The 15,007-nt window shown below is 45.4% G+C and overlaps 1 protein-coding gene across 1 annotated transcript in view; it reads left to right on the plus strand.

Annotated features, from left to right (window-relative positions):
• Window positions 1-15,007, plus strand: part of LOC148502819 (cytochrome P450 2F2-like) — a 100,591-nt gene that overhangs the window by 32,645 nt on the left and 52,939 nt on the right. Inside the window, exons 5-6 of the mRNA XM_088449271.1 lie at window positions 9,160-9,320; window positions 11,557-11,733. Of these exons, the coding sequence (XP_088305397.1) occupies window positions 9,160-9,320; window positions 11,557-11,733 (338 nt within the window). The remainder of the gene's footprint in view (window positions 1-9,159; window positions 9,321-11,556; window positions 11,734-15,007) is intronic.

Genomic DNA, 15,007 nt, shown 5'->3' on the forward strand with positions numbered 1-15,007 from the left:
TTGCTAGCATAGGTAAACTCCTGATCCTCATATTGGTTGTCATCATAGTAATTGGCTTATGTGTCAGATATAGTCCTACTGTGTTGAAATGTGGAAAATGTAAAGATAAGGTAAATCAAAGGAATTAAATTATGATGGTGGTCAGTAGTAATAATGTGAATACTTAAGTAAATGAAGGACTGTATTACAACCCTGAGTTAGAGTGTACCAGCAGGTGATGGGATATAGATCCAGTTTGGGCATGCAATGATGTTTTATTAGTGTAATTAGTAACATCCTAGAAAATATAGTCTCCATTCCCCCTCAAGGCTTCCTCTTTTAGGATTGGTGCTTCCCCACATCTTTCCCTATGGTCCTCCCCTTAGAGTCCACGTGGTGTGCGTATAAGGGGCTGCCTTATGCCCCTTCCAGAGATGCGTTATTTAACGGTTCTAAAGGCCAACCTGTGTCATACTGTATATAACACTAAATAGTACATTACCATGCATGGCTAAACATATTCAGTACAGGTTGTGATAGCACTTGGATTGCTATCAAAGGGTGCACTGTCGAAGCTGGATGATTGGCAAAGACAGAATCTGTAAAATCAATATCTGCACAACGCCATTTTGTGAATGGCGACACAATGCCATTTTGCGAATGGTAGCACAGCACCATTTTAGGAATTCCACTCGGTACTATTGTATACGAGCGCAATATTGTTATTTAGCAAATGTGCGTTTCCTACGCAATAGAACACTATTTAAAGTCCTTACTAAAAGTATACATACATTTATTAATACCCATAATAAGAACAACCCTGCAAAACATGTACCACGGTGTACTCCACAAACACGTAGATGCACAACGCTAACTAGCGTCTTTTCTTAATAGCCCTACACTTACACATTGCACACTTACATAGGAAGGTTCCATAGCGCTAAGGTTATTATTAGGAGTTTTATTCGCTTAACAAGTATGTTGCAATATGACTATTTTTAAAAACTAAGGTTTAGAACATAGTAGGTCCATCATGTTTGGTATGGTTCTAAATCCCCTTGTCTCCACAGACCTCCGGTGACATCGGTGGATGGATTGCATGATACATTCGCAAACTGTGTATTATAGAGAGTTATGATTTAGAATCAATGTCTGTAAATGTATTATCGTAGCCAGTTTAGACTTGTTTCTAGGCGGGAAAAGTTACACAAAGGGCCTTCTATGGGCTGAGCTTTCCTCTGTTGACTCAGGACAAGCTGACCTATGGACTACAGTGACCAAGATCGAAGACCAAGGATATATTGCCAAGTCATTTAATTGTCTAGGCTACTATGTGTTAGGATATATAAGCTGGAGCCCTGACCTCAGCCGGCAGTCATCTTTTTCTTACCTTTGGGAATTGAGATGGAGGTTTCATATGTTGATGCCGGGATCTGAGCTCAGAGCGCTAGCGTATGTATCGGCTATACCTGTATATTGAACTGTCTTTGCGCTGATTGTGTTTAGGTTAAAGCGTGTATTCTTTTTTCTGCTAAAAAGAAATTTTGTGCTTTGGAACCACAAACAATTGGTTTGGACATTCACAATTATTATTGGGTAAAGATTAGTTGGACATAACACCCTTTATTTATGAGACAGGCGCACGCTTGGCGCTGCTACTTTGTTGATGTAAGTGCAGCTACTACGCACTCAGGGCCTGATTCAGACCCGCTCGCGAGCGCACAGTACTCACAAGTGGGTTGATGGTCCCCCACTGCGCATGCACACGCTGGAGTCGGCTCCAGCATGCGCATGCGCGAGACCCTGCCAGCGACAGGCGCTCCATCGCTATGGGTCTCGCACCAAAGCGGGGCGGCTGCCGATTTTGATTGACAGCTCGCCCCATGTTTTAGGCGGACAGGGGGGGTGGCTGGCCAAACGGAGGCATTCCCAAAGGAAAGCCTGCCATTTGGGGGCGGCCTCAGTAGTGAGCTTCCAGCTCTATTAGAGCTGGAAGCTCACTGGGGCTTGCAATGGATGAGACCCTACCACAAGGGTCTCATTGCAAGCCCGATGGTCGTGATGGTTGCGACCATCGCGACCATCACCTGGCCACTCACAAAAGCTGTGGGGGTTACTCACAGCTTAGCGAGTGGCCTGGAGGCTGGCTCAAAAAAAATAAATGCCGCCATAATTCAGAGCGAGCGCTCTTAAAGAACGTCCGGCTCTGAATCAGGCCCACAATTCACAAACACAGAAAATAATATTTTTGTATTTTTTTTGGAGAGCACTTTGGGGGTTACACCACCCTTTAACAGATTTATGACACAGGCGCACGCTTGGCACTGCTACTTTGTTGATGCACGTGCGGCTACTGTGCACACAATTCACAACACAGAAAAGAAGAATTTTTTTTTTTTTGGAGTGCATTTTGGGGGTTACACCACCCTTTAACAGACTTATGACACAGGCGCATGCTTGGCGCTGCTACTTTGTTGATGCACGTGTGGCTACTGCGCACACAATTCACAACAGAGAAAAGAAGAATTTTTTTTTTGGAGCGCACTTTGGGGGTTACACCACCCTTTAACAGGCGAGCCAGATGTCCCTTGATTTATGACACAGGTGCACGCTTGGCGCTGCTCCTTTGTTGATGCATGTGCGGCAACAGCGCACACAATTCACAAACACAGAAAAGAAGATTTTTTTTTTGGAGTGCACTTTGGGGGTTACACCACCATTTAACAGATTTATGACACAGGCGCACGCTTGCCGCTACTGCGCACACAATTCACAACAGAGAAAAGAGGAATTTTAAAAATTTTTTGGAGCGCACTTTGGGGGTTACACCACCCTTTAACAGATGAGCCAGACGTCCCTTGATTTACAACACAGGCGCACGCTTGGCGCTGCTACTTTGTTGATGCACGTGCGGCTACTGTGCACACAATTCACAACACAGAAAAGAAGAATTTTTTTTTTTGGAGTGCATTTTGGGGGTTACACCACCCTTTAACAGATGAGCCAGACGTCCCTTGATTTATGACACAGGCACACGCTTGGCGCTGCTACTTTGTTGATGCACGTGCTGCTACAGTGCACACAATTCACAAACCCAGAAATAAATAATTGTTTTTTTTTGCACTTGGGGGGAGCACCCCTGATGGACAGATCACCCCCTAGACAACACTACTGCAGCACCCCTTTAGAACTATAGCCTTTATGGGACACTGCACAACACAGCCCAGCCAGCCCCTATAGACTTTTGGAGTAGACACAGCCCATATGGACAACTGACTGCACATCACAGCCCAGCCAGCCCTTATGGACAACAGCAGCACAACACAGCCCAGCCAGCCCTAACTCCCACCCCTCCTCTTTACTGTCCACAGCTGGAGTGAGAAATGGCGCCAATGCGGGCACCTTTTATAGAATCCAAAACCTGCAAGATTTGGAAGCGGGATGATGACGTTTTGCCTCGATTTCAGATCCGAGTCAGGCAGGCAAACTCGAGCCTGACTTGGACCCGACTCGGATCGGGGGGGGGTTTGGATTCCATAGATCCAAACCCGCTCATTCCTAATATATATATATATATATATATATATATATATTAGAGACGTGCGCGGATCCCCGTGTTTTGGTTCTAATTCATCATCATGTTTTGATTTTTACAAAGCCACCCTCATGTGTTTTGATTTTGGATCTGGATTTTAAAAAAACAAAAACAAACTGATAAAACAGCTAAAATTATATAATTTGGGCCTGGTTTTGTTCCTACAGTATTATTAACCTCAATAACATTCATGTCCAGTCATTTCCAGTCAATTTTGACCAACTCACAGCTCACAATATTGTTCACCATTATTGGCCAAAGACTGGCTGGCTAAACTAAGTAGAGCAGCGGCACAAACACACGGCAGTTTAAAAGAATATAGCACATCTATGAAATATTGTGACACTGCAGTGGCAGACAGGATGCCAGTTTAATAAACTATACAATACCATAGAAAGAATGTTTTCATTAATCAAGAACTAGATCAGACAGAGACCAGAAATGCAGTACAGGGTAATGGAGGTGGAGTATGTAGTAGAAGGCAGTTAAAGCATTGATTGATTGATTTATTGATTGATTAAGAAAATTAAATTTGAGACATGGCCTTACCGGTATGAGAGCTGTGTTGCAGCAACTGAGAAAATAAAATGCCATAAAAGAATACAATGTTAATAGCCAATGATTCCTGACAAAAGTTGCAAGAGAAGCAGGCCATAATAACCCCACCTCCCTCCTTCTTAATTGGGTAACACATCTCTGTAGTACATTTATGAGGTGCACCAGAGAGTCTGAGCATAAGGGAAAATAGCTCAGAGGCCGAAAGGCAGTACAAGGAAATTTAGGTGTAGTATGTAGTGGAAGGCAGATCAAAAAGAATAATCAATTGATTAATTAAAAAATATATAATTGAGGCATGGCCTTGTATCTTCTTGGTCATATTACCAAATTATACTAAATATAATTTTGTTATTTTTTTATATTTTGTGAGGCATCATATTATTTCTGGTTAAAAATGTGTTGCAAATTAATAATGTGTTAGAGCAATAAGCAATACAATGTTTGACTGTGCAAAAAAGACCATCACCAATGCCCCCCAAAAGGCCATAATTAAAAGAAAGGCTAGACCACCCACCCTTATGTTGTGTAAAAAAAGGACATGCACAGTTTAACAAACCAAGCAGTTCAGCGACAGGGACTCCCACTTTTGTGGCTGAACTGCTTGGTTTGTTTGGGTCTCCACAAAACATGCTACCAAAGGGCTTAAGAGATATTGTTAAATCATCTCTACACTGGGAAAAATGCCATAATCATCCTTACCCACATATAGTAAGTGTTAACATCAGCACCACAGAATATTCGCTCATCCCCACTGGAATCCTTCATTGCAGAAGTCTCTGTACTTTGTTGCAGTTGGCAAAAGAATTTGTAGTAAATTTTTATGTACATGTGTTTTTCCACATTTTGAGGAAGTAGCCTCCTACGCCAATCACTCACAAGGTTCCCGGCTGTGCTACAGATGTGTCCAGCTATGTTGTTGCCATGACTTTTTGTGGGATGCAAAATGAGAAAATCACACCTGTGAATGGCCACGTGCATCTGGCTTACACCCACAATCCATAGGAATGCATTGTACAAATGCTCCTGAGGCTTAACATGCATGCCCGCGAAAAAAGTCACATCTTGCGATGTGTGCGCATATTGGCCCTGATTCAGCAAGGAACGCAGTTTTTTTATACGCACACAATCGGCTGATTGTTGCGTTCTGTGCATGCGTATGCATCACAGTGCACATACTTGAACTAGCCATTGTATTCGGGACTGTGATCGCAATGAATATGCAGACCCATGGCAGAGTGATTGACAAGAAGATATGTATGTCTTAAATTTAGGATCAAGCATAGTTGCCAAAAATGTAGTGATCTAATTGCAAGATCTTGACAACCCTTTGGTCCTGGCAAAGTGAATAAAGAAGGTGATCTACAAGTCCAACATACTTAGTGGACTCACTACCTTTCATCTCCTAGCTGCTTTTCCGGTAGTTTTATTAATGGAATCAGCTGACTCAAGCTGACTGTGCCTGAACTCACTTCATTAGTTACTACTTTAAATGGTTTCAGTATCTTGCATAAAACAGAGAGTATTCTCCAGTGTGCTGGACTAAGATACATTCCCCCTCCTCTCCCTATGTCATGGTTTGTTGTGTAAGTTTGGATAGTTTGCTGGTGTTCCTCCATTTGCTAAAGCATTTAAAGCGTAAAATTACACCTGGTCACTATGTATTGCTTTAGTTGGTGGCATGGCAAGTTGAACTTTTCTTGCAGCTGCTGCAATCTTCTACATGTGGTTGCTGAAATCTGGAAATGTTTAGAAATGTTTCCGGCCAAAGACAGCATTTACTGCATGCCCATTTTTAAAAACAGAATATTTACTTTATTGAAGCATAAATTTGAACCACCAAGTTTTTTGTGTGGGAAAAACATGGAATATGTTCAAATTCATCCAGTTGCAATGCTTTCACAATGTTACATGCATTATCAGAAATGACAAATCCTGGCGAGTCCTAGCAGGGTAAGCCATTTCGCTATGACATCTGAGTTTTTCTAACAGGTTGATACCGGCAGAGCCGGCCCTAGGCATAGGCAAACTAAGCAAATTCCTAGGGCATTTGGATTGCCTAGGGGCATCCAAGCCCGCTTAGGGCCAGCAGAGGTTTGGGGCAGGCATATCCGGGGCACCAGCTGCCGGGTGGGCAGAGACTCTGGCAGCTGTTATTGCCACTGTGCAGCATCCACAATCGGAGCTCAGCTAACGGCTGTGGTGATGGGTGCTGTGCTGGGATTGGGGTGATGGGTGCTGTGCTGGGAGAGGGGTGATGGGTGTTGTGATCTGTGCTGTGCTGGGTGAGGGGGCGCTGTTCTGGGTGATGGGTGCTGTATCTGCTGGGAGAGGGGTTCTTGGAGCAGAGCACAATGGGGGAAGGGGCCACAACACAATGAGATCATGCCCCTTCTGTGAGGCCACACCCCTTTCCAGGATCCCACCAGGGGGGGCACCACCCAAAATCTAGGGCACTAATTTGGCTAGTGCTAGCTCTGGACACTGGTATGCCTCTTAGTGAAACTGGTGGAACAGAGAGTGGAAACCGATATGCCTCTTAGTGAATTAAATGGTGCTGTATGTTAAATGCTGCTGCTGAAGAAGATACACCCTCCCAGTGGCTTGTCACAATCATGTAATCTTGTGTTTGACCAGTAACGCTTGTCCACATATCTGTGGATAGTGGATATAATGGTAATTTCTAGGCAAAGAACTATTTTTTTTAAATGTCCCAGTACAGGCAAGGGATGGAGGCCCTGATTCAGAGCCGGACGCTCTGACAGAGCGCTCGCTCTGAATCAGTGCCGGCCTTCTTGTTTTTTAGAGCGGCCACCTGGTCGCTCGCATAGCTGTGGGTGACCACCCACAGCTATAGCGAGCGGCCAGGAAGATGGTGACCATCGCGACCATCGGGCTTGCGACGAGACCCTTGTGGTAGGGTCTCGTTGCCGCAAGCCCCAGAGAGATTTTGGCTCTAACAGAGCCGATATCTCTCCCACTGACATCATTCATGATGTCAGTGGGGCCGCCCCCAAATGGAGGCGTTCACATGGGAACGCCTCCGTTTGGGCAGCCACTCCCCCAGCCCGCCCAACAAAGGGGTCGTGCTGTCACTCAACATCGACAGCATTCCCATTTTGTAGTGAGACCCGGAGCGACGGTTTGCCCGTCGCTATCTGGGTCTCGCGCATGCGCACAACGGAGCCCGCTCCGTCGTGTGCAAGTGCACTGGGCCACCATCGACCCGCTTGCGAGCGCATAGCGCTCACGAGCAGATCTGAATCAGGCCCGGAGTCTGGTAGTATGGACTCAGGACCTAATTAACTGTCTAAAACCACAAGCATTGATGGTGGATATTGGATACAAATCTAATGCTAGTATAGCGGTCATGGCTTCAGTGATCCGCTGTGCAACTGGATGACAGCTTTTATACTTGTTTATTCTTGCAAAGTATTGTTTCACAGTTAATTGTTGTTTGAAACTAGTCTTCCTGGTCCCCTTCTGGGATTAAGATTCACCCCCAGCAGCAGCAGCTCTAGCATGCAAGGATTCTTCTGGGGAATCCTGGATAGGGGTGGTGTCAGTTAGCTTTTGCAAATTGGATGCAGGAGGACTACCTTCTATCTATAATGAAGAGATTGATAAGGAAGATGTTAATGTTGGAGATTGCATGAGCTGGAATCTAGCTGAGAGTTAAGAGCTAGCTGATGCTGGACTGCTTGTTATTATATAACTGGTCAGCCCAGGACTGGAATTCTTTGGAAAATCAGGACCCCCCATAAAATGGGGTACCCCTTTCCGAGGAACAACCAGCCCTGGTGGTGGTGGTTAGTGCAAGGTTAATGGTATTAAAAGAGTTCTTTACAGGCTGCCTTCAAGTCCAAACAAGCCTGCCCTGGCATAATGGCAATTGTGGAACAACAAGTGCCAGCATGCCTGGACATTAAGAGCCGGCTGGTGCTTATAGTCTGCCTGTAAAACAATATTAAAATAAACATACATACTGAATATTGCATACATTCATTAATTAAACCCATCCCCAAACATCCATCTTTCACAGATTTATTTCTTACAAAATGCAGGGATCACGTCATCTGTTCCATGTGGTATCCCAACACTTGGCAAAACAAAAGAATCCCGATGTACTGGCTTTGTGTACTTTGAGGGCTTGATTAAGCATGGATTGCAATTGCAACCGCTTACACAGATGGTGCATACTGGGCATATGTATACAACTGCAGTGCACGTGCGCAACCACAGAATTGCGATTGCATTGTGATTACTCAGCTCACAGATAGCCATCGCAGAGTGAATGACAGGATGTCTGCGTTTGGGGGTGGTGACAGGGCAGTGGTCGGAGAAATGCAGGAACGTTTGTCCGTGTGAATGCCGTTGCATAGGCGTGCATCAATTAGCCACTGTGACGGCTAATACAGATTGAGTGCTTACTGCGTGCGACGAGGTTAGCAATTTCTGATTCAGGTCAGAGCTGCTGTAATTGTGTGCGAGGGGCTGATTTTCCTTTGATGATACCGATGTATACGCTGGATTGCAAGGTATTACGGATGTGAGATAGCGGTAGTGGGCATCTCTATGCTGGCAATGCGACGGCTTTGCGATTGCAAACATTAGCATATTATCGCAGCAGACATGCGTGCAAGATCGCAGACGTGATTGCAATAGCGATCCGTACGGAATTAGGCCCAGAGTGCAGTGTGTCCTTGGGAGATTCTGTGCTGCCCTGTCAGTAGAATGATATGAATGTGAGCTGTGAGCCTTCGGTTGGTTATGCTTCCGTTTGGTATTTGTGACTACAAATGAATTTCAGTTAAAGTTTATCAGTGTTTTGGTGTTTTGCACTAAATAGCTAAAGTTATAACAAAAATAAAGTGCATTTATTATGTATATACTTTTTATTTCAAATAACAATACAGATATTCCATCTTTCAAAATAATACAATATACATAAAACAAATGTCCTTGAATTTCTTGCTCTTCTTCCTCTTAACTTCTTTTGCTATTTCCCCCTTCTACTGTTTATGTCTTAGGTTCTCCAATAGATCCCAAGCATTTTATACACAGTTCTGTGTCTAACATCATTTGCTCTGTCATGTTTGGGAAACGGTTTGATTATGAAGACAAAGAATTTCAAAATCTTATGCATGTTGTCGTGGACTGCTTCAGAATTATGAGTAATCCTTGGGGGCTGGTACGTATTCAAATGTCAAAAAGGAAATATTAAACATTTAACATTACAAAAAAGTATCAGATTTATGACCCAACATTTCTACTGCTGTACAACCTTAGTATAGTGGTTTAAACTACATGGTAACAACTTTGTGGTTGTGTCGTAGGAAGATATTGGTGATGGTGTAGGCAGTGCCAGATTAATGTCTACATTGGCCTGGAGTTTAAATGTATGAAGGGCCTATTGTATGCCAGCACGGGGGATGTGACCAGTGCCGTGGCGGTTGACTAGTGGTGTAGGGAGTGTGGTCAGTTTTGTGGAGGTGTGACTAGCGCATACCTTGAAAAACCTCATTCTCCCTTTCTCCTTTTCGCTTATATCAATAGTGTGAGATTCTACAAATGAACAAAGGGAAATATGAATGTAATATGTTAAAAAAGAAAAATGGCACATAATGATAACATAATTGTGAATAGCCACTACTAAGGAGGCTACAGGTCACTCAGTGATGTCATGAATGTGAAATCTTTCCATATATAAAAAAGAGACCATACCTTATTAATAGCTATACTGAGAAAATATTAGATCAGGGGTGGTGGGGTAGAGAGGGTGGTGGGCAGTGGATAGATCAGGGTGGGGTGGAAAGAGCAGGGAGGAAGGAAAGGGTGGAGGGGGGTGACCGAGGTGACCTGGCATATACCAGTGTGCAGAGGTGTCTTTAGAGAGGTGGAGGCCTGTGGCATTCCCCAACACGGACCCCCTCCTCTCACTCTGGTGGCCCGTACCCAACTGACGCGGCTGGTTGGCCACCGCAGAATCAATAGACTCTGGGCACTAGAGTGTTCCCAGAGTCTATTGCGCATGCACAGATGGCCGGGGAAATGGTGCGGCCGCCATTTTCCCTACGATCTCCTCACAGCGCATGAGCAAAATGCCGGAAAAATGGCCACAGCTGCCATTTTCCGGTATTTGAACAGCGCTGGGAGTCCCAACGCGGGACTTTGGAAAGGAAAGTATTAGAAAGTATGGATGCAGGGTGTGCAGTGCGGGCCCCCCTGGACCTGGGGGCCCGTGTGCACCACACACCCTGCACCCACTATAGATACGCCCTGCCAGTGTGTGTGTGTGTGTGTGTGTGTATATATATATATATATATATATATATATATATATATATATATATAATATATATATATTTATTATATCGGTGATAGTGCTGAGCCAAAAAAATATGCAAGTGCCAGTGACCCATATTACTTAAAAAATTGGGGTCCTACTACACTATTTTTGGTTCCATTGGAATGTAAGATTTGGTGAAATATCGAAAATGGTTTCAGCCCTTAATGCACCTCAGAATGCCCCACTTGGCATGAGACCTCCCCACAAAGCTATTATGGCACCTCAGACTGTCCCACATGGCATGAGACCGACCTACAAAGCCATTATGGCACCTCAGAACACTGCACATCCACGGCATCAGACCGCACCACATGGAATATGTACAGAAAGCTGCTGGTAAGGCATAGTTATATGGCTACTTAGCAATGACAGCAATGTCATAGTTACAATACAGAAATAAAGACATGTGTCTAAGTAGCTAAACAGTCCCATGCGTCCCACATATATACATATATACATAATTATATATACACATATATACTAATATATATATATATATATATCACAGTACATATCACTACTTGAACAATTCATATAATTATTAAAATATTCACTCACAGCAGGAGCCTACTGTACCTTTTTCACAGGCACTGCACTGATACACAGACATGGACAGGCTGCAGGACACTAACCCCTCATTCTCGATTAGCAGAAGCAGCCAGCCAGCAGGTCTTTCCCGATCTGAAGACTGCAGCAGGACAGCCCTGTCACGATCTCCCAGGCTGCCTAAGTTCATAGAGGGAGCTGAGGCTGCATTCGGCGGCTGTTGACCGCGGTGGCTCAGAATGACATCACACAGCACAGAGGAGTCACCTAGAAACTGTGCGGTGCAGAGAGGGCTTGAAGCCTTCTACTGCACCGCCATATATAAAAGTACTATACACGTAATTGCCCGGTATATAAGTCTTAGTTTATTTATTTATTTTTATTGACAGTTTCTTATATAGCGCAGCATATTCCGTCGCGCTTTACAATTGTAAACATTAATAGAACAAAACTGGGTAATAACAGACAGATATATACAGTAGGTAGGAAGGCCCTGCTCTAAAATGTATTGGTTTCTGTCTTGTTCTCTTAGTTGTACAATATTTACTCAGACTTCATGAAATACATACCAGGACCTCATAAGCAATTGATGAAGAATTATGCAGAAATTATTGACTTTATCAAGAAAAGAATGGATAACAATATCAAGGATTTGGACAGGAATAACCCCAGGGATTTTATAGACTGTTTCCTGATCAAAATGGAGAAGGTACCGTTCTTTTAATATTATGGGCCAAATGTAATAGGGTGAGAGTTTATCAGTAAACTTGGTTCTTCTTGCAAATGCTTGTTTTACATTCATTTGTTGTTTGAAACTGCTAGCCTTTTTGGTCCGAATTCAATTCAGTGCGATGTTGAATAGCCGCGGGAGGGAGCTCCCGAAGCTATTCAATACACCTCGCTGTTTGGGCGGCTAAAGGATTTCTTCTCGCACGCCCCTGGGGATGCGAGGAGAAATCAGACAAAAGTGTTGGGCGCACAGCTGTTTGCCGGCTTAGCTCGGGGTTAACGGCCGCACACCCGGAACTTTAGTTGGAGAATGCAGATTACCGCGCCTTAACACCCAGGTAAAGTCGAGAGAAACGGCATTCTCAGACTTACCTGCTTCCTGACCAGGCAAACAGTGCGTTGAATTGAATAGCTGCGGCAGCTCCCTCCCGCGGCTATTCAGCATCGCACTGAATTGAATTCGGCCCATAGTGACAAAGATTCACCCCCAACAGCAGCAGCCCTAGCAAAGTTTCTACTGGGGAATCTTGGATAGGTGACACATCAGTTAGCTTTTGCAATTTTGATGCAGAAGGACTACTTCCGATCATTAATGAGGAGGCTGATGATGAAGGTGTTGGCAGTGGAGATTGTATGTGCTGGGATATATCCATGCTGCTGGTAGCTGATGCTGGACTACTTGTTATTAATTTACAGGATTTTTCAGATTTTGAAAAATAATTTGCATGAACTAGATGGATAACGTTCCTACCTCTAATTACTTTGAAATCAAAAAATTAAATTATTATTTAGGCGCTCATAGATATTATTATTTAGAATGTACAGTAGCTGCAAAGCACTATGATGTGCATGTGGGTGCACACTAAAATGTATGCAGATCTCCCTAAAAAATAGATGTGCATCAGCAGACAATGTATATAGAGAAGTGCTGTACTGATAGTATTACACAGTGGGCCTGATTCAGAGCCGGACGCTCATACCAGAGCACTCGCTCTGAATCAGGGCCCTCCTACCTAAAAATGGAGCGGCCTCTTGGACGCTCGCATAGCTGTGGGTTACCACCCACAGCTTATGCGAGCGTCCATGATTATGGTTGTGATGGTCTTGACCATTGCGACCATTGAGCTTGTGACAGGACCCTGCGGTAGGGTCTCGCTGCCGCAAGCCCAGGAGTGATTTTGGCTCTATCAGAGTCAAAATCACTCCCACTGGCATCACTAGTGATGTCAGTGGGGCCGGACCCAGACGGTAGGCGTTCCCATGTGAACGCCTCCATATGGCAGCCACGCCCCTGGCACGCTCACCAAAGGGGGCGTGCTGTCACTCACCATCAACAGCACGCCCCCTTTGGTGCGAGACCTCAAGCGACGGATTCCTGTCGCTCGCCGGGTCTCGCGCATGCGCACGACGGAGCTCCCTCCATCGTGCGCATGCGCACTTAGGCACCATCGACCCGCTTGCGAGCGTACATCGCTCGCGAGCGGGTCAGAATCAGGCCCAGTGCTCCCAGTAGTAGTCCCCCCCCTATACAGTGCCCCCAATAATAGCCCCCTCTATACAGTGCCCTCAGTAGTGGTCCCCCTATGCAGTGCCCCCAGTAGTAGTTTACAGTGCCTCCAGTAGTGGTCTCCCAATGCAGTGCCCCCAGTAGTAGTCCCCCCTATGCAGTGCCCTCAGTAGTGGTCCCCCCCTATGCACCACTCCCAGTTGTGCCCTTTATATAGTGCTCCCAGTAGTGGTCCCCCCTGATGCAGTGCCCCCCGTAGTGGTCCCACGATGCAGTACCCCCAGTAGTTGTCCCCACCAAGTAGTGCCCCAAGTAGTATTCCCCCCCTGATGCAGTGCCCCCAATAGTGGTCCCCCCCAGTAGTGCCCCAAGTAGTACAGACAAACACACACGTAAAGAAAAAAAAAACACACCTGAATCCCCACTCCCGCTCCAGCTCCTGCCACCGTCCGCTCCTCTGTCCTCCCAGGCTGCATGCTCTGAATTATGGGAGAGACATCATCACTTCTCTCCCATTACACACTGCGGGAGCCGGAAGATGGAGCTCATGAGTGAGCTCTAGCCCGGCTCCTGCAGTGGGTGCAGCAGCAAATGAGAGTCTGTCTGACTCTCATTGACTGGCTGTCAAAACAAACACACTACGCCCGGCACCGGCGGTAGTGTGTTTGTTTCTGTATGCAGTGCAGACTGCACTTACTGTGGTCTGCACTACAGCAACCATCGACGGACCACGGGTAATAGTTAGGCAGCTGCTTATTCCATGCCACTTACAGTACACTTGTAATACTCTAAATAATCTAAATAATGGTTTAGAGAGCAATTGCTATTTGATATAAATATATATATATATATATATATATATCTCCACAGTTCTTCCGGCAATTCATACATCTCCAAAACAAAAACGGCACTAGGACACTGTTATAAAGTATAACAGCTTGTATTGTAGAAAGATATTTCTACAATACAAGCTGTTATACTTTATACCAGTGTCCTAGTGCCGTTTTTGTTTTGGAGGTGTATATATGTATATATAGTGACAAGAATAGCATAGACCGGAGTAAAATCCAACAGAAGTTTATTTTCTCACCACAGGCAGATATACAGGTCAGTGCAGTGTTCAAAGGCAAGATGTTACAGCAGGTACACAGAATCTTCCACGCAGTTCTTTTAGTGGACCCTCAGGTCCAGGCAGGGGCGTAACTTCATCCCAGGTGCCCGGAGGCAAGATAAATGTTGGTGCCCCCCCAAACTAAAATATACCACCCCCCAGCACCTATGCCAGCCCCAGCTGCCGCCGCCCCCCTTATGCAGTTCCTTTTATATAATGCCCCCAGTAGTGGTCCGCCTATGTAGTGCTCCCCAGTAATGGTCCCCCTATGCAGTACATCCAGTAGTGAGCCCTCGGTAGTTGCCCCCAGTAGTGAGGCCCCTTGTAGTTGCCCCGGGTAGTTGCCCACAGCAGTGAGGCCCCTTGTAGTTGCCCCCAGTAGTGAGGCCCCTGTAGTTGCCCCAGTAGTGAGCACCCTGTAGTTGCCCCCAGTAGTGAGGCCCCTGTAGTTACCCCCAGTAGTGAGGCCCCTGTAGTTACCCCCAGTAGTGAGGCCCCTGTAGTTGCCCCCAGTAGTGAGGCCCCTGTAGTTACCCCCAGTAGTGAGCCCCTGCAGTTGCCCCCAGTAGTGAGCCCCTGTAGTTGCCCCCAGTAGCAGGCCCCTGTAGTTTCCCCCAGTAGCGAGCCCCTGTAGTT

The sequence above is a fragment of the Taudactylus pleione genome, unplaced genomic scaffold, assembly GCF_031769625.1.
Source record: "Taudactylus pleione unplaced genomic scaffold, aTauple2 ptg000481l, whole genome shotgun sequence".
Classification (NCBI taxonomy): domain Eukaryota; kingdom Metazoa; phylum Chordata; class Amphibia; order Anura; family Myobatrachidae; genus Taudactylus; species Taudactylus pleione.